The sequence below is a fragment of the Stegostoma tigrinum genome, chromosome 7 (assembly GCF_030684315.1).
Source record: "Stegostoma tigrinum isolate sSteTig4 chromosome 7, sSteTig4.hap1, whole genome shotgun sequence".
NCBI classification, from domain to species: domain Eukaryota; kingdom Metazoa; phylum Chordata; class Chondrichthyes; order Orectolobiformes; family Stegostomatidae; genus Stegostoma; species Stegostoma tigrinum.
Genome location: NC_081360.1, coordinates 25,920,879 through 25,943,875, shown reverse-complemented (window position 1 = coordinate 25,943,875; position 22,997 = coordinate 25,920,879). Strand labels below are relative to the sequence as shown.

Sequence of the window (22,997 nt, the reverse complement as noted above, 5' to 3'; positions counted from 1 at the left end):
TCCTCACGAAGTAAACATGTATACAAGAAAACACGCAAAAGTATTTCGCTTCAATCAGTCCTTATGTAGGAAATTTACAATTTCTTATTATCTTTTCTTCTTAAATTTTAAGACTATTCCAGCATCTTTACATTTTTGATGACGTGTGCCTCTAATTGCAATATCCTTTGAAGCAATATGAATACTTCTTCTGTTAAAGGGCTGAATTCAGATGCTCCACCGAAATGATCTCACATTTTGTTTTCTAAAAAAGCTAACGGGGTCTGGTTTTTTGTGGTTGTGTTGGAAATAAACTCCACAATTTTTAAGAGCCAATAACAATCCCAGTGTCTCCTATTCCACTGTAAAAACTTCTCTTGAAACTAGTTCTTAGAAAAGTACAACACTGGCTTCTTTATTCCTGATTTATCATCTTGCATTAAGATCACACACACTCCTAAGTTACCAGAATCAATTGTTATTTTAAAAGCTTTTGTGAAGTCAGTGAGAACCAACACTGGTTCATGCATTGAGATTCCTTCTGCTTCTCAAAGGTGGTTTGACACTATTTCGACTATATTACCTCGACCTGATTTTATAATAGATTTTTAGATATCTAGATTTAATCAAGTAATTTTCCAGTACGTATTGAATTTCCGTTCCAGCTGAACTTCTTTTCCCAGGCTTAGCCTATAAGGATTGGTGCTAATTCCTCCATTTCCAAATCATGCCTGACTAATGATGTACACCTTGATGTATCCCTACAGATTTCCTTGAAATTCCTATGTAACCTTACAAGGTCTACAAAGATATCACTTGAAAACATTTCTGTGACATAACCTATTTTTCTTCCTGTGATCTGAAGTATATACCAAGTAATTCACCTTATTACCCTCTTAATTTCTTGGATCATTGAATCTCACTTTCAGAGTTTCCATCATTAAGGGAATAACTTCTGGTTGAAATATTCGAGTGATAGTATGTTTGCCTGTGAAGTTTTTAAATACTTCTGTGCTACAATGCATGCTCCTATGAGACTCTCTAGAAACACAGACACACAATCCAATATTGAGGATTCATCTTCTTGTCTTTAAAACTTTCCCTTGATCAAATTCAGTGAACCATTCAGTTCATGACCATGGATCAATTTTAATGGACTAGAGACAGTATTGGGGAATTTCTGGTAGCAATTAACAAAAGAAAATCATTGGTGTATTCAACATTTGTCAATGTATTGAAAGTCTAATGGAGTTTCTCCAAAACCCCTCATGTCTGTGAATGATAGGCAGTGAAATTGCTTGATACCGAAATCACTTAATATATTCTAAAAAGTTTTAGACATAAAGTTGGAACCTTGGGTAGAATGTAGTCCGTAACAAGTAAACAATTAAATTCGTTTTTGCACAACTACTTTGGCTTTAACTGTCCTCAACGGAATAGCTTCTGGAAACCTGGTTGTCATATCCATGACTGTAAGGACATATTGTGTCCTGTTTTTGTCTTCATTAATGGTCAGACACAATCTCCTTACACATTACTGAATGATTCTTCAAAAACTGGTGTAAACATTAAGGACGTCAGTTTGATTACAAGGTGAGCTTTTTCCACTTGCGGACAAATGTGGAACATTTCACAGAACTGCATTTAATCCTCACGAAGTTTTGCCCAAGTGAAATACCTGGTTATCGATGTTTGAGTTTTCCTGAAATCTACAGTTTTGTCATAGAAATTTCATGTTCCACTTGTGATACCTCTTTAGAATATCTGGATGATACCACTATCTGATGAACAACCATCCACGCCACACGCATAGGTCTATGAGAATGTCTCCACTTCCTCATCACTACTTTGTTTGTACCATAATAGTGCACCAGAAGTCCTTCAGACACAGCTTCAACATGAACTGTCTGTTAACTTGCTTAATTACAGATCTACTTTGTGAACCTTATTTAAGGAAGACATACTAAACACATCTTCTGAATCATTCCCATATTTAAAGAATGTTTCAGCCGGCCTGATATTTACTGTGGTATTAGTTTAACCTCTGTTGATTGACTTTGCTTCTTCAATGGCGACCACAAATATGGAGAAAATGCCTGGAAGTTGTCCCTATAAACTATTTAACCTCATTTGGACTTTCTGTGATTATAAGTCAAATGATGATTTTCACTCAAATCAAATCATTATGCCAGGAGTAAGTCAACACCATTCAGAACTTATTTATGAACAACTCTGACTGCCACAGTTCAGATTCCAAATCTCAATCTAAGCACACTTTGTAAAAAGGAACAGTTTTGTGCTCTCCATTTGTTACCTTTATCAAAACTTCAGCTTTCAACATATTGGCTGGAAAAAAGAAACATGTCCTTGTCCAGCAAAAGAGTTTGAGTAGTTCCCGTAACTCTGATTATCCTTACTTCAATAAATAGAAGTTCCTCCTTTTAGTAGAGTGCTTGAGTATTATTTATTTTCCACTCTGAAAGGAAGGGAGATCTCTCAGTCATTTGCAGGCACTTCAGAGATATATGTGCCCACTGCTCTTACCTCATTTCCATGATAAATTGCCACTTACAATCAATCCAATAGCTGCTGCTAAACTGTTTTCTTCTTGTATCCCAAAGATACCTGGTGCCAGCTAGTTTTCAGAAGTATCAACGCCAATTTCTGCAAAAGTTATATGCTGTTTAGTAACCAATGAGTGAAAACATACTGTTTCATTTTTGCTCTGATTTGCAAAAGAAAAACTTTTTTTTCTGCAGTACAAGCTTCCATTTTCCAATTTATATTCCAAATAAAATATACGTAGTCCTTTCATGTGCAATAAAACATCGCAAAGTGCTTCACAGGGACTTTAAATATAAAATACTGAAGCAAACCACATGAACAAAACTCAGGCAGAAGATCAAAATAATTTACGTGTAAATAGTACCATAAATGTGCAAAGAAAGATAGCGAGGAGGGAAATTTCAAGGAAGGAATTTCAGGGATTGGGTTAAAAGTAAAAGACCATCGATGTTGGAGATTTGAAATTTTAAAAAAAGCAGTAAATGCTGGAGAAACTCAGCATGTCTGGTAGCATCTGTGAAGATAGAAATAGAGTTCATATTTCAAGTCCAATATGACCCTTTTTCAGAACAGAAGCAGGCTTCTGGACAGAATCATAATTGTGCTATTGTTAAGTGAGGATGGTGGTGGGAGAAGCAAGTTAAAAAGCAGAACATGGGTCAGCTTTGCAGGGAACAAACCGATGGAGTGGAGCTACAGGGAGTAAATCAAAATTGAGGACAGAATTTGGGGGAGCGGGTTGGTTAGCAGATCAGGTCGAGATCGACCTCTTCATCTCCAACTGCCGTCGAGATCGACCTCTTCATCTCCAACTGCCGTCGAGATCGACCTCTTCATCTCCAACTGCCGTCGAGACAATAACACGCCTCAACCTCTCCACCCCTCTCACCCACTCCAACCTCTCCCCCGCAGAACGGGCAGCCCTCCGCTCCCTCCGCTCCAACCCCAACCTCACCATCAAACCCGCAGACAAGGGTGGCGCAGTGGTAGTATGGCGCACTGACCTCTACATCGCCGAGGCCAGACGCCAACTCTCCGACACCACCTCCTACCGCCTCCTCAATCATGACCCCACACCCGAGCACCAAACCATCATCTCCAACACCATTCACGACCTCAGCACCACAGGGGACCTCCCACCCACAGCCTCCAACCTCATTGTTCCCCAACCCCGCACGGCCCGTTTCTATCTCCTTCCCAAAATCCACAAACCTGCCTGCCCTGGTCGACCCATCGTCTCAGCCTGCTCCTGCCCCACCGAACTCATCTCCACCTATCTGGACTCCATTTTCTCCCCTTTGGTCCAGGAACTCCCCACCTACGTCCGTGACACCACCCACGCCCTCCACCTCCTCCAGGACTTCCAATTCCCTGGCCCCCAACACCTCATATTCACCATGGACGTCCAGTCCCTGTACACCTGCATTCCGCATGGAGATGGCCTCAAGGCCCTCCGCTTCTTCCTGTCCCGCAGGCCCGACCAGTCCCCCTCCACCGACACTCTCATCCGCCTAGCTGAACTCGTCCTCACACTCAACAACTTCTCTTTTGACTCCTCCCACTTCCTACAGACTAAGGGGGTGGCCATGGGCACCCGCATGGGCCCCAGCTATGCCTGCCTCTTTGTAGGTCACGTGGAACAGTCCCCCTTCCGCACCTACACAGGCCCCAAACCCCACCTCTTCCTCCGGTACATTGATGACTGTATCGGCGCCGCCTCTTGCTCCCCAGAGGAGCTCGAACAGTTCATCCACTTCACCAACACCTTCCACCCCAACCTTCAGTTCACCTGGGCCATCTCCAGCACATCCCTCACCTTCCTGGACCTCTCAGTCTCCATCTCAGGCAACCAGCTTGTAACTGATGTCCATTTCAAGCCCACCGACTCCCACAGCTACCTAGAATACACCTCCTCCCACCCACCCTCCTGCAAAAATTCCATCCCCTATTCCCAATTCCTCCGCCTCCGCCGCATCTGCTCCCACGATAAGACATTCCACTCCCGCACATCCCAGATGTCCTAGTTCTTCAAGGACCGCAACATTCCCCCCACAGTGATCGAGAACGCCCTTGACCGCGTCTCCCGTATTTCCCGCAACACATCCCTCACACCCCGCCCCCGCCACAACCGCCCCAAGAGGATCCCCCTCGTTCTCACACACCACCCTACCAACCTCCGGACACAACGCATTATCCTCCGACACTTCCGCCATTTACAATCCGACCCCACCACCCAAGACATTTTTCCATCCCCTCCCCTGTCAGCTTTCCGGAGAGACCACTCTCTCCATGACTCCCTTGTTCGCTCCACACTGCCCTCCAACCCCACCACACCCGGCACCTTCCCCTGCAACCGCAGGAAATGCTACACTTGTCCCCACACCTCCTCCCTCACCCCCATCCCAGGCCCCAAGATGACATTCCACATTAAGCAGAGGTTCACCTGCACATCTGCCAATGTGGTATACTGCATCCACTGTACCCAGTGCGGCTTCCTCTACATTGGGGAAACCAAGCGGAGGCTTGGAGACCGCTTTGCAGAACACCTCCGCTCAGTTCGCAACAAACAACTGCACCTCCCAGTCGCAAACCATTTTCACTCCCCCTCCCATTCTCTAGATGACATGTCCATCATGGGCCTCCTGCAGTGCCACAATGATGCCACCCGAAGGTTGCAGGAACAGCAACTCGTATTCCGCCTGGGAACCCTGCAGCCATATGGTATCAATGTGGACTTCACCAGTTTCAAAATCTCCCCTTCCCCTACTGCATCCCTAAACCAGCCCAGTTCGTCCCCTCCCCCCACTGCACCACACAACCAGCCCAGCTCCTCCCCCCCACCCACTGCATCCCAAAACCAGTCCAACCTGTCTCTGCCTCCCTAACCGGTTCTTCCTCTCACCCATCCCTTCCTCCCACCCCAAGCCGCACCCCCAGCTACCTACTAACCTCATCCCACCTCCTTGACCTGTCCGTCTTCCCTGGACTGACCTATCCCCTCCCTACCTCCCCACCTACACTCTCTCCACCTATCTTCTTTACTCTCCATCTTCGGTCCGCCTCCCCCTCTCTCCCTATTTATTCCAGTTCTCTCTCCCCATCCCCCTCTCTGATGAAGGGTCTAGGCCCGAAACGTCAGCTTTTGTGCTCCTGAGATGCTGCTTGGCCTGCTGTGTTCATCCAGCCTCACATTTTATTATCTTGATCAGGGAGAATGTTGGGTGGTACCATTTAATCTGGGCAGGGTAGTGGGATCACGGTGCAGTTGAGTGATGGGTCGAGTGGGAACGCGAGATGCAGAGTTTGAGTATGTTGGGGACTGTTGGTCGGGGAGATTTGAAAGGATGTGAGTTTATAATTACCCAAGATGTAAACCAGAACTAGTTCAAAAGTTTTCTGAGTATCTATTCAGGTATGAAATTGGAATTGTCCAAAGTCCATGAACCTAACTCAGTGTCTCAGTCCCAGGACACTGAGAGATTTGCTCAGTGTGTCAGAACTCCCAGAGTGTTCTACTAGGCATTGAAGGTCATCCTCTCAGTCTTCCATCATCCAGAGTCCATACAATCTGGACTAATGGCTTCTTCCCAGTAGTTAACTGGATTAAATTTGTGAAAATCCAGCACGTTATTTGTTCCGGCGATACGAGGATCACTGGAAAGGCCAGAAACCATTAATGTAGGATTACCTGCCTTTAACACAATTGTATAGGATAACATTTGTGACTTTGGCAAACACCAATTCAGCACTGTGATCTTGACAGAAATCTAATTGTTAGGGTTCAAAGATGGAGCTCTGCAGAAGGTATTATGAACTTCTGAGGCAACAACCTGCACAGTCAGTTTGAGTGGAAAGGGAAGTTGGAGATGTGCTGGTAGTCTGCAAGGATGATAGTGTCATGTGTTGGGTTTCTTTTAATTCAAGGCTGTAGACTTGAAGAGACAGAATCTGAGGAAAGAGCCGTTAGCATTATTAATGAACAGGGGATTCAGGAAGGAAAATCAAAATAGAGGTTGGAATTTGGGTGGGGTTGGGTGAGTGGTGAAGGAGGGGTGGGGTGGTCAGCAGGTCAGGAGGGGTGATGGGTGGTACAATTTAATCAGCGCTGGGTAGTGAGGTCAGGGTGCAGTTGACTGATGGGTCAAGTGGGAAGATGCGGGGCTATCGGACAGGGGAAAGTTTTGAAAGGACATGAGTGGTTAGAACGTTGGTAGGTACAGGGCTGAGAGAGGTGGTCAGTCACATTACAAACATATAAACATGTGAAATAGGAGTGGAAATGGTGCATTTGGCCCCTTGAGCCTGCTCCTCCAGTCAATTACGCCAGAGCTAGTCTGTTGGTGTTTTAAGTTTTACATTCCCATCTAACGCAATAACCCTTGATTCTCTTGCCTACAAAGAACCTATCTTTAAAAAATCAGAGATAATGGGAACTGCAGATGCTGGAGAATCCGAGATAATAAGGTGTGGTGCTGGATGAGCATAGCAGGCCAAACAGCATCTTAAGAGCAGGAAAACTGACATTTCAGGCCTAGACCCTTCATCAGAAATCTTAAAAATATCTCATCACACTACCTCCACTGCCTTCTGAAGCTGAGTTCCAAAGTCACACAACCCTGTCTGAGAGAGAAATAAAGACATCCCATCTCTGCTCTGAAATAATGACCCCAAATTTTAAAACTTCTCATTCTGGACTCACCCACGAAAGGAAACATCCTCTCCTTGTCTACACTGTCATTCAGGATCTTATACACTTCAATCAAATCATCCCTTTCTTATCTAAACTCCAGAGGAAACAAATCCAGCCTGTCCAATCTATTCAGTGATAATGGAAACTGCAGATGCTGGAGAATCCAAGATAATAAAATGTGAGGCTGGATGAACACAGCAGGCCAAGCAGCATCTCAGGAGCACAAAAGCTGACGTTCCGGGCCTAGACCCTTCATCAGAGAGGGGGATGCGGTGAGGGTTCTGGAATAAATAGGGAGAGAGGGGGAGGTGGACCGAAGATGGAGAGTAAAGAAGATAGGTGGAGAGGAGAGTATAGGTGGGGAGGTAGGGAGGGGATAGGTCAGTCGAGGGAAGACGGACAGGTCAAGGAGGTGGGATGAGGTTAGTAGGTAGGAGATGGAGGTGCGGCTTGGGGTGGGAGGAAGGGATGGGTGAGAGGGAGAACAGGTTAGGGAGGCAGGGACAGGTTGGACTGGTTTTGGGATGCAGTGGGGGTAGGGGAAGAGCTGGGCTGGTTGTGTGGTGCAGTGGGGGGAGGGGATGAACTGGGCTGGTTTTGGGATGCAGTTGGAGAAGGGGAGATTTTGAAGCTGGTGAAGTCCACATTGATACCATTGGGCTGCAGGGTTCCCAAGTGGAATATGAGTTGCTGTTCCTGCAACCTTCGGGTGGCATCATTGTGGCACTGCAGGAGGCCCATGATGGAGATGTCATCTAAAGAATGGGAGGGGGAGTGGAAATGGTTTGCGACTGGGAGGTGCAGTTGTTTATTGCGAACCGAGCGGAGGTGTTCTGTCCAATCTATGTCCTCATGAGACAATCTGTCGATTCCAGATATCAATCTAGCAACCCTCTGTTGCACTGCTTCTGATGCATTTACAGTCCTCATTAAATAAGAAGACCTAATCTGCATAAATATCCATGAACCTTTTCTGAGTCTTGGGAATTTCAAAATATTAACACCAACGCAGCTACTGCTGCTTTGCTCAGTAACATTTCCCACAGGATTGTAATTTTGCCAAGTTCCTCTCTCCCTTCCACATCCTGATTTACGATTATTGTCAAGATGGTATTTATACTTATAAAGTTGGACAGAGCAAGGTGGCACTCCACATTCAGTGACCTTCAAATAATCTCCATAGGTTCCGAACACATCTGTGTTCAAGTTATGTCCATCAGTGAAATGATGGCATAATGGTTAACTCGTTGGAACAGTAATCCAGAATTCTTGACTAACGCTCTAACAACATGAGTTTAAATCGCAATGCAGCATTGGAAGGAATTTAAATGCAATTAATTAATAAATTTGGAATAAAACTGTGCTCCCAGTAATGGTAATCATGAAACCACTGGATTGACATAAAAAAAATCTGGTTCACTAGTTTTCCTTATTCCCCTTACACAGTCTGACTGACATGTGTCTTCGAGCTTCTGTCATATCATGGAATCATGGGATCCCTACTGTATGGAAACAAGCCATTTGGTCCAACAAGTCCACACTGCCCCTCTGAAGACCATCCACCCTGACCCATTCCCCTACCCCTGCATTTCCTCATGTCTAACCCACCTAATCTATGCATCCCTGGGCACTATGGGCAATTTAGCATGGCCAAGCCACCTACTCAGCACAAATTTGGAATGTGGTTGGAAACCGGAGCACCTGGAGGAAACCCATGCACACACGGGGAGAATGTGCAAACTCCACACAGGCTGTTGCCTGAGGCTGGAATTGAACCCAGGTTACTGGCACCATGAGGCAGCAATGCTAACCACTAAGCCACCGTGCCACCCCATTGATGCGTAATTGTCCTCTGAGATGGCTGAGAATGCCACTCAGTATAGAGTCATAGGGTTGTACTGCACAGAAACAGATCCTTTGGTCCAAATCATCCATGCTAATCAGGTATCCTATATTAATCTGGTCACATATGCCAGCATTTGGTCCACATCCTTCTAAACCCTTTACTCATGTACACATCCCGATGCCTTCTAAATGTTGTACCAAACTGCTGCATTGCAACTTTCTTAAGTTTCCAGAAGACATCCATGAGCAAAGAAGGACGTTCAATTATATGTTTTATTGTTGAAGGCTAATATGGACTTGGTTGTACCTATTTGGCTATTTTTTTCAGCTATGCCAGGATGTCCATGTTTATCTGTGCACTTTTGTTATCCTATAATACCACAATACGATACAAAATCCACAGCTGCTCATATCTCAAAGTAATCTATGGAAATGCATGGACGAATGTTCACTCAGTTAATATTGATTGTTGAGTAAGAAAAGAATTTTTGCGAGTTGGAGAGAAATTCAAATATTAAGGAGAGCTGTATGGATCTGCTTAAAAGCAACCGACAATGGACCAAGAACTTGCTTTGAAAGAGCTGTAATTAAATATAGCTTGTGTTGCCCATGAATGATTAACAATGTGGCAGCAGATTGAGTACTATAGTTGATAAGAAAATATACAAGAGAGAAATTGGATTTGCTGAATACTGTAGCAGAACCAGACTCTGGGAAGTCATTCCAGAAACCAGACCTATGAGCATCCATACAATCTCTTCTGAGGTCAAGATAAGATTTTCTTGCTATGATTGCAATTATCTCTGCTGTAGAACAAATAAATCAGTTCTTTTTAATCTCATGATATATTGTAGCTAACATTGTATGAACAAGTAACTTTGGAAGGATTGTTGGGTTTTTGCGATGATATTTCAACATGCAGATGCCTTCAATCATAAACATTTTGCTAGATCAAATTAAACCTAGTTTGAACAATTATTTACAATCACCTCCCAACATAAGTGAATGGTCAGGGTGTATTTTGATGCACCACTGGCCTTGAAATGTTTCTGACCGTGTAAGTTAATCAAAAAATAATGGGCTAAATTAAACGCTGAGGGTGTGACTGCTACTCATAATGGAAACAGTCAGACAGCAGAATACTAAGTGGCCTGGATAGAGTGGATATGGAGAAGATGTTTCCACAAGTAGGAGAGACAAGCGTCCAAAGGCACAACCTCAGAAAGAAGGGTTGGCACTTTAGAAATGAGGTGAGGAGAGATTTCTTCGGCTAGAACATGATGCAACTGTGGATCTTAATATTGTAGAAGGTTACTGAGGTTAAATGATTGGGTGTCTTTAAGACAGAGGTAGGCAGGTTCTTCATTAGTAAGGAGATCATGGGTAAAGGGGAGAATGCAGGAGAATGAGGCTAAGAAGCATATTAGCCAGGATTGAATGGCAGATCAGTCTCAATGGGCCAAATGGCCTAATTATGCTCCTATATCTTGTGGTCTTGTGAAACGAGACTTTTTTTGAGTGAAATGAGCAGCACTGTGTTTAACAAAACAAAAACAGAGTGCAGATGCTGGAAATCAGAAACAAAAACAGAAATTGCTGAATAACCTCAGCAGGTCTGGAAGCATCTGTGAAGAGAAACCAGGGTTAAAGTATCAGATGCAGTGACCCTTCCACAGAACTGTGTTTAATGCACGGGCTTCACTGAAGTGAAGCTTAAGATGGCTGCTTACAGGGTGTGTGCCTCAAGGGAGAGATCACATGATTTTGGCAGACTAAGACAGACATTTATATCAACCCAGAGCCCGAATCATCTCCTGACCACCTTCCCAGCTTTAATTTTTTCAGCTGGCCAGTTTTCAGTTGTTCTGAGGTGAGACTGTCACCCCCTTCAGGAGAAAGTGATGCTTCAGAAAGCCGTTGACCAGATGCTGGCAGCATCACCAGCAGTATGACCAGGATCAGTGCCTACTGCTGGGCTGGGCTCAACAATGGATCTTTGGAGATCTCAGGCAGACCTTGGCCAGGTGGGCAAAGAGTCCTAGAAAAGGATAAACCAATTCCTTGCAGCTCTGGAAGGAGCAACCTGCTAAAATGTAAGTTGGATGCAGTCCTCTCTTCCCCCACCATCCTATTAAATTTGAGCAAGTGGTGGGCAGCCCAGCGGCCAACAAACCATTAACGGCATGGTGCCTTATTTTATGGGCTAGCTGCCTCCTTTGGAGGGTGTAGGGTTTGAGACACAAAGTTCCAGTTGGCTCCTAAACGATTTCTGTTTTTTGGAAGGAAGTCAGACAAGGCAGTGCCGAGTATTGCAGATGCTGGGAAAGAACCACTCGGGGTCTGAAATGATGGGTTGAATCTTCATTTCAAAACAGCGGGAACCTTAATTGATTAAATAAATAAAATTGTCAATTTTAAAGCTGAGCATAAGATGGTCTGTGCAAGGTTTTTCAATGTGACCAAAATTTTCTTTGATTCCAGGTGGTGCAACCAATGGTTTGACCCAACAACGAAAATGTACCGCACAATGCCCCCGCTGGCCATCTTTGGTCTAATCCTTTCATTCTTTGTCGGTGATTCCCTTCAGCAAGGTAAGAGGTAATATTAAAGGCAGAGATGTGAATAGCAAATCACAACTGCCCACTGTGGGACACAGTTTCACAGACATTGGGCTAAATTTTTAACCAATAAGGGCAGACAAGTTTAGGGCACTTAGGATTCCCAACCCGAACGTGTCTCTGATCTGTCCAACTCTGGTTCAAATGAAGCCGCATATTGAGCTGGGTGACAATCCAATTCGAGGAGGTGGATTGCAACTGCGTACCCCATTGTCCTTCTGCTTTCAAAATTTCACAAATGTGGAAGTTCTGGTAGTTTCTTTTTGTGGATTCAAAAGGTAAATGCTTCTATCTGAATACCTCTGAATCTCAGTGTCAGATTGACGATCTTCCATGTTTGAGGCCCCACAGCTACCTTAACCAAAAGGTGCTATTTCATGCTTCTACTTAGTTTGGTTTCAAACTCCACTACTTGCCTTTTCTCCCCACAACATCACCAGGCCCTAAATCCCACAACACCACTGTAGTGAGTGTAATGAGGTCAGCTAGGTGAACCTCATAGAATACGAGCTCCCTGATTCCCTGGTCCAATCAGGGAGCCCTGGCTGACAGATATAAACAGGCGAATCAGAAGTTCTGTTCACTCTGAGAGCTGGCTCTGAGGAAGTAGTGCCAGTATCAAGTACTAATCACGTGTAAATAAAGGGTGATTGGATGATGGGATACAAGCCTCTGTGGAGTTATTTAAATCACCAGGCTCCAGCCTCACCTTATCTTCAGGTCTCAAAGCCCACAATACCACCAGGCCCCACACCCCAGAATACCATAATGTTACTACTCAACCTTGTTTTGTTTTACTCATTCACAGGATGTGGATATCGCTGGCTAGGCAGCATTTATTGCCCACCCCCATTTGCCCAGGGGGCAGTTAAGGGTCAAGTACATTGCTGTGCGCCTGGAGTCGGATGTGGGCCAGACCAGGCCGGGATGACAGCTTCTTTCCCAAAAAGACATTAGTGAACCAGATGTGGTTTTCTGACAATGGTTTCATGGTCACCATTAGACTCTTATTTCCCGGTTTTTATTTATTGAATTCAAATTCCATCTTCTGCCATAGTGGGATTTGCTCCCAGGTCCTCAGAACATTACCTGAGTGTCTGGGTTAAAATTCCAGTGATAGTACCATTAGGCTATCACCTTCCCATAAGGTGATTCCCACAACATTGCCAGTTAGAAAGGCATGTCACTGGTGACACGTCGCGAAGCCAATCATGGGCTTTCCTGCACAGAAGTTACTTTCTCTAGTGGCCAGAAAGGAGTAGGTTTCTCCCTGGTACCAACCCACCCGATTACTGTCTTGCTACCTGCCCTACTACCTCTTGAGAAGGGGAGGTACTGCTGCACTGTTTGTTGCTGACCCCACATTTCAAGAAGGATGTCAAGGTTCAGGGGAGGGTGAAGAAGAGATTTACTAGAATGTTATGATAAGAGATTTCAGGCATATCAGAAGTTCTGTTCACTCTGAGAGCTGGAGAAAAGTAGAAGTTGGATGTTCTCCTCGAAGTTGAGAAGGTACAGATGAGAATTGAGGTATTGAAGGCCATAAATTGTTGTAATTATTAAAAAGACAGAAACTGCTTCCAGTAATAGAATTGCCAGTACCTGGATGGCATAGATTCAGTGCAACAGAAAAGTGAATCAGAAGAGAATTGAGAGCATTTGTTTTACGCAGTGAGTTGCAAAGATCTGGAATGCCACATGTTAAAAGCTGGTGGGTACAGATTCAAAAATACATTTCAACAAAGAAATAGATACTGAAAATAAAAGTTAACAGTGCAATGGAGAAAGAACAGGGGAATTGGATTCATTGAATAGTGCTTTCAAAGAGCCAGAACAGATATACTGGGCTGAAGAGTTCATTTTGTATATATTTATTTAATTGAATTTACAACAGCAAGTAATCCAGTTTCTAAAAATAATCTGAATATTTCTCTAATTGTCAACAAATGATTTAAGATCAGATTTTTCAACGACTTAAATTGTATTGATTTGGGTACATCATTTTACTTAAAAATATTTGTTCATAAATATAAGTCCTTTTTAGACTTGCCAAAAGTACATAAAAGGAGCAGAAAGTCTGATAATAATCTTTGGAAGATCCAACATTTCACTTCTTGGAAACTTCTAAGTCCTCACAACATGAAAAAACAGCCTTCCACTCATTTTCCAGTTAACGCATGTGGTGCTGCTTGGGGATTCTTTAAAATCCACAGGCTCAGATTGCAAACTGCAAATACTCAGAACTCTCAACAATAGCTTAAACTTCTTTTCAAATGCTGTAGAATAAAATGCTTGGCCGCACTATTCTTTGTTCTTGTTTGGAATGTGAGTGACTCTGAAACACAAAGTTTATTGTCCTTCCCTGGTTTTAGTGAGGCAGCCCTTAGAGTTATAGATGGGACGGGCTGGGTAAGGGTGTCAATTTTTAGAAAAATTCCACAGCTTTCATGCAAATGTTTCCAGTAGAAGCCACGTTGGGGTTTGAACTTGACAGCTGGATTGTGAAAAAAAATCACACAGCCACAGTACAGTATCTTTGTCCTCAGACACAGTCTTGAAGCAAATCCAAAGATTAACCTTTTAAAGGACATAACAAAATTAAATGAACTGATGAATGTAATTGTGTTAATGTAAAAAAGACATTTCATTTTTAAATCATACACTTAAAACTTACTTGTAATTGCAAAATAAAGGGAAAAAATGTATATTTATTTAATTAGCATTTTAAGCATGGCCTGTCAACAACAGGTGATTATTTAAAATCAAAATGCTCATATTTTTCATTGCCCTCACTATCGATAGCTGCAGACTGCAACATCCAGCAATCAGGACATTCTGACTAAGTTGTAACATGGCTCCACAGTGACATCTATCCTGAAGCTAGTGGGTGGATGGGAATGGAAAACTTGAAATTTAATATTAGACTGCCGGGTCCTGATTATTCAATAAGTGTTCTACCTCCCCACTTTGCTGCCTGCTCACCTGCTCACCGAATGTTGGTCCAGACCATAATACAATTCTACTTTCAGAACAACGTCCCTGCATGCTCCATTGCCACCATCCTCTTCAGCCCTTCATTGGCAAATCATTGCATTGTAATGCTTGCTCACAGACCAACCCCAGCACCAGACTTTCATAACTTTGGTGTTTAGGGACTATGACTATGTCTTGCATGCTTCTGCCATATCACCCTGCACACAGAGGTACACATCTCTTCCATCTTCAGAGGAAGCATTTTATGGCTCCTACCTTGATTTCTTAGTGCTCACTGATGTTGCACTTACTTGGAGACTGCCAGCCCCTGTATACTTATCATTCCTTTCATAGCACACACTTACTGACTTTAGCACCACCCTACAGGCTGCCACATTCTGTATGGGTCACATTGCTTTCCTAGTACTCAGGGTCTTCAGTGTTTAGTTATGACTTGTCAGCCTCTGCAGCTTCCGTTGCCTTTTTTAGCACAGACAAAAAGGTCTATCAGCGTGGAGAGCAGTCAAGGAGGCATCAAAAACAGAAACTGCTGAGAAACTCAGTAGGCCTATGAAGAGAAATCAGAGTTAACGTTTCAGATCCAGTGATCCTTCTTCAGAACTCAGTCAAGGGGGAATGTTGCCCTGTGTACATCAATGTTACAAATGCAGCTTGTAAGGCAGCCTCTGCAGAAAATACTGCAAGCATTCCAAACAAGCACGCATGACAATCAGAAAGTAATAATCCTTCGTGGGGTGAAGGGGGATTACAGTCACTCATTGAGTGCTGCCACAGTCAGTTGGGGGGCTCACCTTATTCCATTCCAGGGATATGGCCATGGCGATTCAGGCACTTGACCCTGATAGAGTCTGGGAACCCATGTCCTTGCGGTCTGGGGACTTGACCAACACCAGTGCTGTAGGTCAAACATAAACAGCCTGTGGATTTCCAGGTGTAACAGTCAAAGTGCTGAGGGCCAATATTTCTTGCAATGAGACAAAGGGAGGGATTGAGTGTGGTAGAATTGGATGGAGGATCCAGTCAGTAATCATGTAAAAACAAGAGAGGTAGTGATGTCCCCACTGACGTAGTCAGAAGCACAGGGGGCAGGAGGAGGATGAGAGTCACTGGCAGCATGTGTTACATGCAATAGTGAGAGCTGAGTCCATAAGCCTTGGTAAGAGGAGTGTACAGTGTTAGAGGGAGTGGGTGGCTCATGACTGTGAGGTAGCAGGAAGAAGATGTTGGTACTTATTCTTTTGGAGACCAAGAGCTTCATCCAGGATGCAGCGGTGACCTGGGCTGAAACCAGTGTCCGGGCAGTCTTGGTCTGATGATGAACCCTTCTGTGGTATTCCACAGGTGAAAGGACTGTCCCCACCTGTTCACCACTCTGTCCACAATGGTGTCCAGAGATGTTGACAGAGCAGAGGCCTTGCTTGTAGGCCAGTGTTTAGTGTCCTCAGTGATTAGGTCGAGCGCCAGACTGTGAGTGCTATTTCCTGGCTTACAGTATCTGAGGTGGTGGGCCTTTAGCAAGGTACTAGAATACCAGGAGGCCTAGGCAAGAGTGAACCTGTACCCCACTGGCCACATGGTTCTACGGTAAGGGTGCCCAAGTTCCCAGTTACCTAATAAATGAGGTGACAAGCAGAAGACTGGATGAGAAAAATCACTCTGAACTGTCACACCCTGAATCCCACTCGGCTAAATACCAACTCTAACTCAATATGAGCAAATTTTGCCCAATGACTTTCATCTTATTAATACTTATTTGAGGGAACTTTCAGACCATCTGGCCTCAATATCAGATGAGCAATGACAATATAGAAATAGCTGTGGAGTTCTTTGACATGGTGGCATGGTAAATATGGGTGATGTCAGTTCAGTTGTGAAAACTAATGCTGTCTTTCCAAACTTGTTACTCCAGTAGGTAGATGAGATATACAAGAGGTACTAGGACACACCACTGGGGACACCAGTGGTAATAGTCCAGGAGTAAAAGAATAGCAATTGAAAGATAATTTTACCGCAATGTTTAGATAGTTAATAATAGAACCAGTTACATGTAATTGCATTCACATTGACGACAGTGGATATGCATTTCAGGAGAATGGCGTGGTCAACTGTATCAGACATTGCAGTTTGAGAAGGAGAATGACCGATAGTTTTACTTTGTCACTGTAACAGAATGTGATAGAAAGCTGATTCGATGATCTCAATCCTAGCAAGAAATCTGTGACCTTTGTTTACTCGGATGTGAAGAAAGAAGAATCAAGAAAAAAGGATGTCAAAAATGATTTGCTGTGGAGAGGGGAAGCTGGAAGTTCTTCCTGCAGTCCAGTGTAATGTCGAAGTAGTGAGCAGGACCATCTAGTTCTTTTTGCGTTTGAGTCAGAGATGGTGATCAAATAATTAAATCCATTATCCACAATAAGTCCATGTCCTGTAGACTTAAGGGAATAGAGATAAAGGTTCTGCCCGACAGGTCAACCAGGATGAGAGATGCTATGATTGACAATGGAGGAGATGCTGTGGTTGAGCAGTTACATTAGAGATGTTTTGATGAAATAAGGTCAAACTCTGTACAGGCTGCAAGTATATAAATATAAGAAATGGATGCAGAATTAGATACATTTAAGTCTTTGAGTTTGAATTGCCATTTAATAAGATTATAGCTAACCATTCACTCCCAGCTCTACCTTCCAACACCATTCCCATATCTCTTGAATCATTTTACATCCAAAAATCAGTTGATATTTGTTTTGAGTTTACTTAATGACCAAGCAGCTAAAGCTCCCCAAGAGAGAGAATTCTAAAGACTAGGATATGTTGAATGAAGACATTTCTCCAGAAGTTCAGACTTGCTGGAGTCGTGAAACAATCGTTGCATGCCATTCTTATATAACCCTTTTATAATCAGTTTATGTATATAACCAACTTGACTTAGTTTTTGTAGCTAATTGCTTGATCTACTTTAAGATCTTCATAAATGAAACGAAATATCTTCTCGGAAGTTATTGGCGACAGAAATCAATGCTTTCTTTCTCCTCCCCAGCAAATTTTCGTTAGATTTTCAACTGTTAAACTCTGCAAGTGATGCTCTCTACTCTCCAAAGCTACAGTGGTGGAGATGAAAATGTTATTATATAAACTGAATGAAAATGTTGTGTTTGGTTGGCTCGCCGAGCTGGATCATTGTTCAGCAGACATTTCATTACCCTGCTGGGTAACACCATCAGTGCAGCCTCTGATGAAGCGCTGTTGTGTTTTCCTGCTTGGTATTTAAACTCAGGTGTCCATTGAGATTGAATACTCACTTCTGTCTTTCCTTTGCAGTGGCATATCTTCAGGGTCTATCTCTATGTGTTTATTGATAGCCTTCTTAGTGGAGAACCAGGCCTCTAGGAATTCCTGTGCTTGTCTATATTTGGCCTGTCCCAGGATCCTAGTGTTGTCCCTATTGAACTGGTGATTTCCCTTATCCATGTGGATGGACATGAGTGGGTATCGGTCATGCCTTTCCCTTGCTAATTGGTGTTCATGTACCCTTCAATCATAGAATTCCTAGACTGTGGAAACAAGCCCTTCGGCCCGACAAGTCCACACCAACACAAAGAACATCCCACCCAGACCCATCCCCCTATACCCCATCTAATCTACACATCCCTGAACTCTACAAGCAATTTAGCATGGCCAATCCACCTAACGTGCACATCTTCGGACTTGGGGGAGGAAACCAGAGCACCCGGAGGAAGCCAACTCAGACACGAGGAGAATGTACAAGCTCCACACAGACAGTCGCCAGAGGGTGAAATCGAACCTAGGTCCCTGGCACTGTGAGGCAACAGTATTAACCACTGAGCCACTGTGCCGCCCTTGTGGCCAATTTTCTTTCTGTCTGTCCAATATAATGTCTGTCACAGTCTTTGCAAGGAATTTTACATGTAATATTGGTTCTGTCCATCGTGCTTAAGGGGTCTTTGGTTTGGGTTGGCAGTTGGCATTGGGTTTGGCTCCTATGACCACTGGGCATCAGAGTAGCACACAAACCCATATCAACTCAATGCCAACTGCTAATCCGAACCAAGACCCACTACCCACTGTGGACAGAACCAACAATACATACAAAATTCCTTGCAAAGAATGTGACAGACATTACGTTGGACAGACAGGAAGAAAATTGGCCATTAGAGTATATGAACACCAGCTAGCAACAAAAAGACACGACCAGTACTCACTCATCTCCATCTACATGGATAAGGAAAACCACTAGTTCGATTGGGACAACACCAGGATCCTAGAAAAGGTGAAACACAGATAAGCACAAGAATCCCTAGAGGCCCGGTTCTCCACTAAGAAGGCCATGAACAAACACATAGAGAAAGTTCCTATATATACTCCATTGCAAAGGAAAACAGGAAGTGAGTAATCAAACTTAATAGGCCCCAGAGTTTAAATACCAGGCAGGAAAACACAACAGCGCTTCACCGGATGCTGCACTGATGATGTTACCCAGTAGGGTATTGAAACGTCTGCGAAACAATGAACCAGCTCGGGGGGCCAACCAACCATAACGTCCACAACCCGAGCTACAAATCTACTTGAAAACCTTAGTGAATGAAAATGTTTGTAAATAAGCATAAGTTGAATTTGTCTATTCAGAGTCTACTGTTCTTCAAAATGTTTAAGATAGTTTTCTTAATGAGCACCTTATCTTATTGAGACGTATTTAATGTTGAATTTCTGCAGCCAAGAAGAGAGACATTGTCTTCCTAATCGATGGCTCTCCTGGGATGGGAAGGTCATTTCTTCATGTTCGTAATTTTCTTAATAACATAATCCAGGAGCTTGATATTGGGCCTGACAGAGATCAAGTGGCTGTGGTGCAGTACAGTTCTAACCCAAGACTTGAATTTGGCCTCAACACTCATTCAACTCGAGATGCAGTTTTAAACACAATTAAAAAGCTGAGACTGAAAACAGGGAGACCCCTCAACACTGGTGCTGCACTGGACTATGTCACGAGGAACGTCTTCAGTCCATCCGCAGGGAGCAGAGGAGATGCTGGAGCTTCACAAATCCTGGTGCTCATCACTGCTGGGAAATCCTTCGACGACGTTGGTCGGGCAGCAGATACGATGAAACAGGCTGGTATCGTGCCCATTGCTATTGGAGCCAAGGATGCAGATGCAACGGAATTACAACAGATAGTGTCTAATCCGGAATCTGTTTTGAAACTGGGAGACTTCCATGAATTGAAAACTATTCAACAAGAGTTATTGTCTAAAGTTAGAGCAATGATTGTAGTTGATGAACCAATCCCTCCTACTGAAGGTAAAAGTCTGTCTAATTTACTCGTACAGTGTGCACAAAACCAGTAAGACATCTGTTGGATTTTAAATGATAATAGATTAGGAAGTGTAGTCATGGATATTGACAAAAAATGCTAGTAATATTAGTTCAAATGAAAAATGATGTTTGCCTGCATGCTGTGGCATTTCTATCTTTGGCCATATGCTTTCACCATCCCTAACAAGCCTGCAGTTAGGCACGGGGTTTTTCTAAGTAATCTGGGAGAGGCCACAGGCGTAGGTAGATTTGATCTACAAGCTGGGCCAGGGGTCCGATCCCCGTGAGAGAAGGTTGTCGCTGATCCCGTGGTGTCTGAGCTGCCCTGTTGCCCTGTCCTGGAGTTGGATTGTAAGAGTGGATATTTTGTTTGACAGGGCTGGGGATGGTGTGGGGTCGGTTTATAGTTTTTATGGGGGAACAAGTGGCCAGAACCTTTGAGGGTCAAGTAGAACCAGTTATGTCACTGGTTGCAAGAACTGCAAATCAGCTTAAATCAGAGAATGACGTCCTTTGTAAGGAGTTTGAGCTGTTAACTTGCCTCTTGGGTGCAGGTTGGGTGCCCAGCCCTTTTACCAGAATCAGATAGGTTAAAGGTGGGCTAGGGTCAGCATTCAGATCGTTAATATTTTACTACCTGCTTTGGCTGCGCCTTCCTCTGCATCTGGATTTTGCATTTTGAATTTAGTTTAATATCTCTGTAAACTTGTGTGGCTATAAATGCTAGTTCTCTGCTCCTGGAGCAGCATGCAGCTGGGAGGGCTAGCTGTATATTGTCAGAATTGAAAAAAAGGTGAAAATAGGTTGATATCCTGAATATTTTCTTTTACATCATATGAAATTCAAGTCATGAGATACTTATAAAAGACTATCCCCGAATGATTAACTCAGGTAGTTCTTAGTAATCATTAGTAAACGTATATGTGCTGGGAGATTATCCTTCCTAATAATTGGATTGGCAGATATACAGGGTGGGAGGCTCAGATATGTTGCTGTGATCATTAGTTGTGTTATTGGGCAGTGCATGCAGGGCAACATGATGTCTCAGTAGTTAGTGCTGCTGACTCACAGTGCTTGGGACCTGGCTTCGATTCCACTGTGTGTGTAGAATTTGCACATTCTCCTCGTGTCTGCGTGGGTTTTCTTTGGATTCTCCAGTCAAGAGACGTGCATGTCAGGTGGATTGGCCATGCTAAGTTGCCCATAGTGTCCAGGTATGAGTCGGTCGGGAGGGCTGGCTATGGTGGATGCAGGGTTACAGTGATTAAGGGTAAGTCTGGGTGGGAAGCTCTTCCGAGGGTTGGTGTTGACCTGATGGGCGAAATGGCCTGCTTCTACATTGTAGGAGTTCTGTGATATTTATGATTCCATGACTTGCCTCAGGGCCAATTCAATGTGGTGCTGGCATCAAGTGATAGGCTGGGGTCTGGGATGATCTTCTTGACATGCCGCTGGATAACATCCTGTGTCACAGAATGGATGAAACCATCTGGCTCATTGTGTCTAGACCAATCAATATGAGTGTTGTGACTTAGTGACATTCTCCTGCATTTTCACATACTTATGGACATTATTTCCTTCTGTAAATCACTTTAAATCTACACTCACCAATGCATTCATATCCTTCCTATATCATGACACTTAGAACTAATAATTCAGCCGAGATATAACTAGTATCTTATATAAATTCAAAACCACCTCCTTGCACTTGTACTCCATGCATCAACTAATAATGTCCAGAATACTGCATGTTTTATTAATTTCTCCTTTCACCTGTCTAGCCACATTCATTGATCTGTGTGCATGTACATCCTGGTCTTTCTGGACTTCCCCTTCCTTTTGAATTTCACCCTTTATATTATATTGCTTGCCCATGTTCTTCCTACCAAAATGTATCATGTTACACTTCTCTGCATAGAAATTTATCTGCCACCTATCTGCATTCTCAAGCAATTTTTATGCCGCTTTCAAGTTTTACCCTGTCCCCCTCATATTTTATACCACTCCCAAGTTTTATATCATCTGCAAACTCTGGCTTTGTCTCCTGCACACCAAGATCTAGATCATTAATATACATCAGAAAAACAAGATCCTAGTAGCAACACTTGTGGAACTCTATCACAAATTTTCCTCAAGTCCAAAAAATATCCATTGATCACCACGTTCAGTTTCCTACCACTCAGCTGATTGTGTATAATGTTGCAACAGTCCTTTCTATTCCACGAGTTATAACTTTTCTTACAAGTCTGTTGTGTAGCCCTGTATCAAACGCTTTCTCAAAGCTTATGTACAGCATATCAACTACCATCACTGACCCTCTCTGTTACCTCTTCAAAAAAATCCAACAAGTTAGATGAACGTGATTTCCCTTTTGGAATTCCATGCTGACTTCTCATATCAAGCCACCTTTATTCCATGTGATTGTTAATTCTATCCTGAATAATAGTTTCTAGAAGCTTTCCAATGACTGAAGGCATACAGACTGATTTGTAATTGCTCGACTTATCCTAACATTTTTGAGCAAGGCTGGCATATTCACAATTCTCCAGTTTTCTGACACCTTCTTATGTGTAGGGAGGACTGAAAAATTATGGCTAGTGTTCTTGCAACTTTCACTCATTTTCTTCAATATCACGGGATGCATTTCATTGAGTCCTGGTGTCTCATCAATTTTAAGTACTAATAGTCCAACACTTAACATTCTTGAGTAAATTTGTAGCTCGGGTTGTGGATACTGTGGATGGTTCGCTCACTGAGCTGGTTCATTAGTTTGCAGATATTTCATTAACCTGCTGGGTAACATCATCAATGCAGCCTCCAATGAAGTGTTGTTCTATTTCCCCACTTGCTGTTTAAACTCTGGGGTCTGTGTTAGTTAATTGCCTCATTTCTGGTTTTTCTTTGCAGTGGTGTATATATAGGGTCTAATTCTATGTGTTTATTGATGGTCTTCTTGGTGGAGAACTAGGCCTCCA

At 43.4% G+C, this 22,997-nt stretch overlaps 1 protein-coding gene across 2 annotated transcripts in view; it reads left to right on the top strand.

The window, feature by feature from the left end:
* col6a3 (collagen, type VI, alpha 3) overlaps positions 1-22,997 on the top strand; it is a 179,726-nt gene that overhangs the window by 13,756 nt on the left and 142,973 nt on the right. For both annotated transcript variants that reach the window (XM_059647118.1, XM_059647117.1), the window contains exons 2-3: positions 11,561-11,670; positions 19,423-20,007. In XM_059647118.1, coding sequence (XP_059503101.1) covers positions 11,561-11,670; positions 19,423-20,007 — 695 coding nt within the window. The remainder of the gene's footprint in view (positions 1-11,560; positions 11,671-19,422; positions 20,008-22,997) is intronic.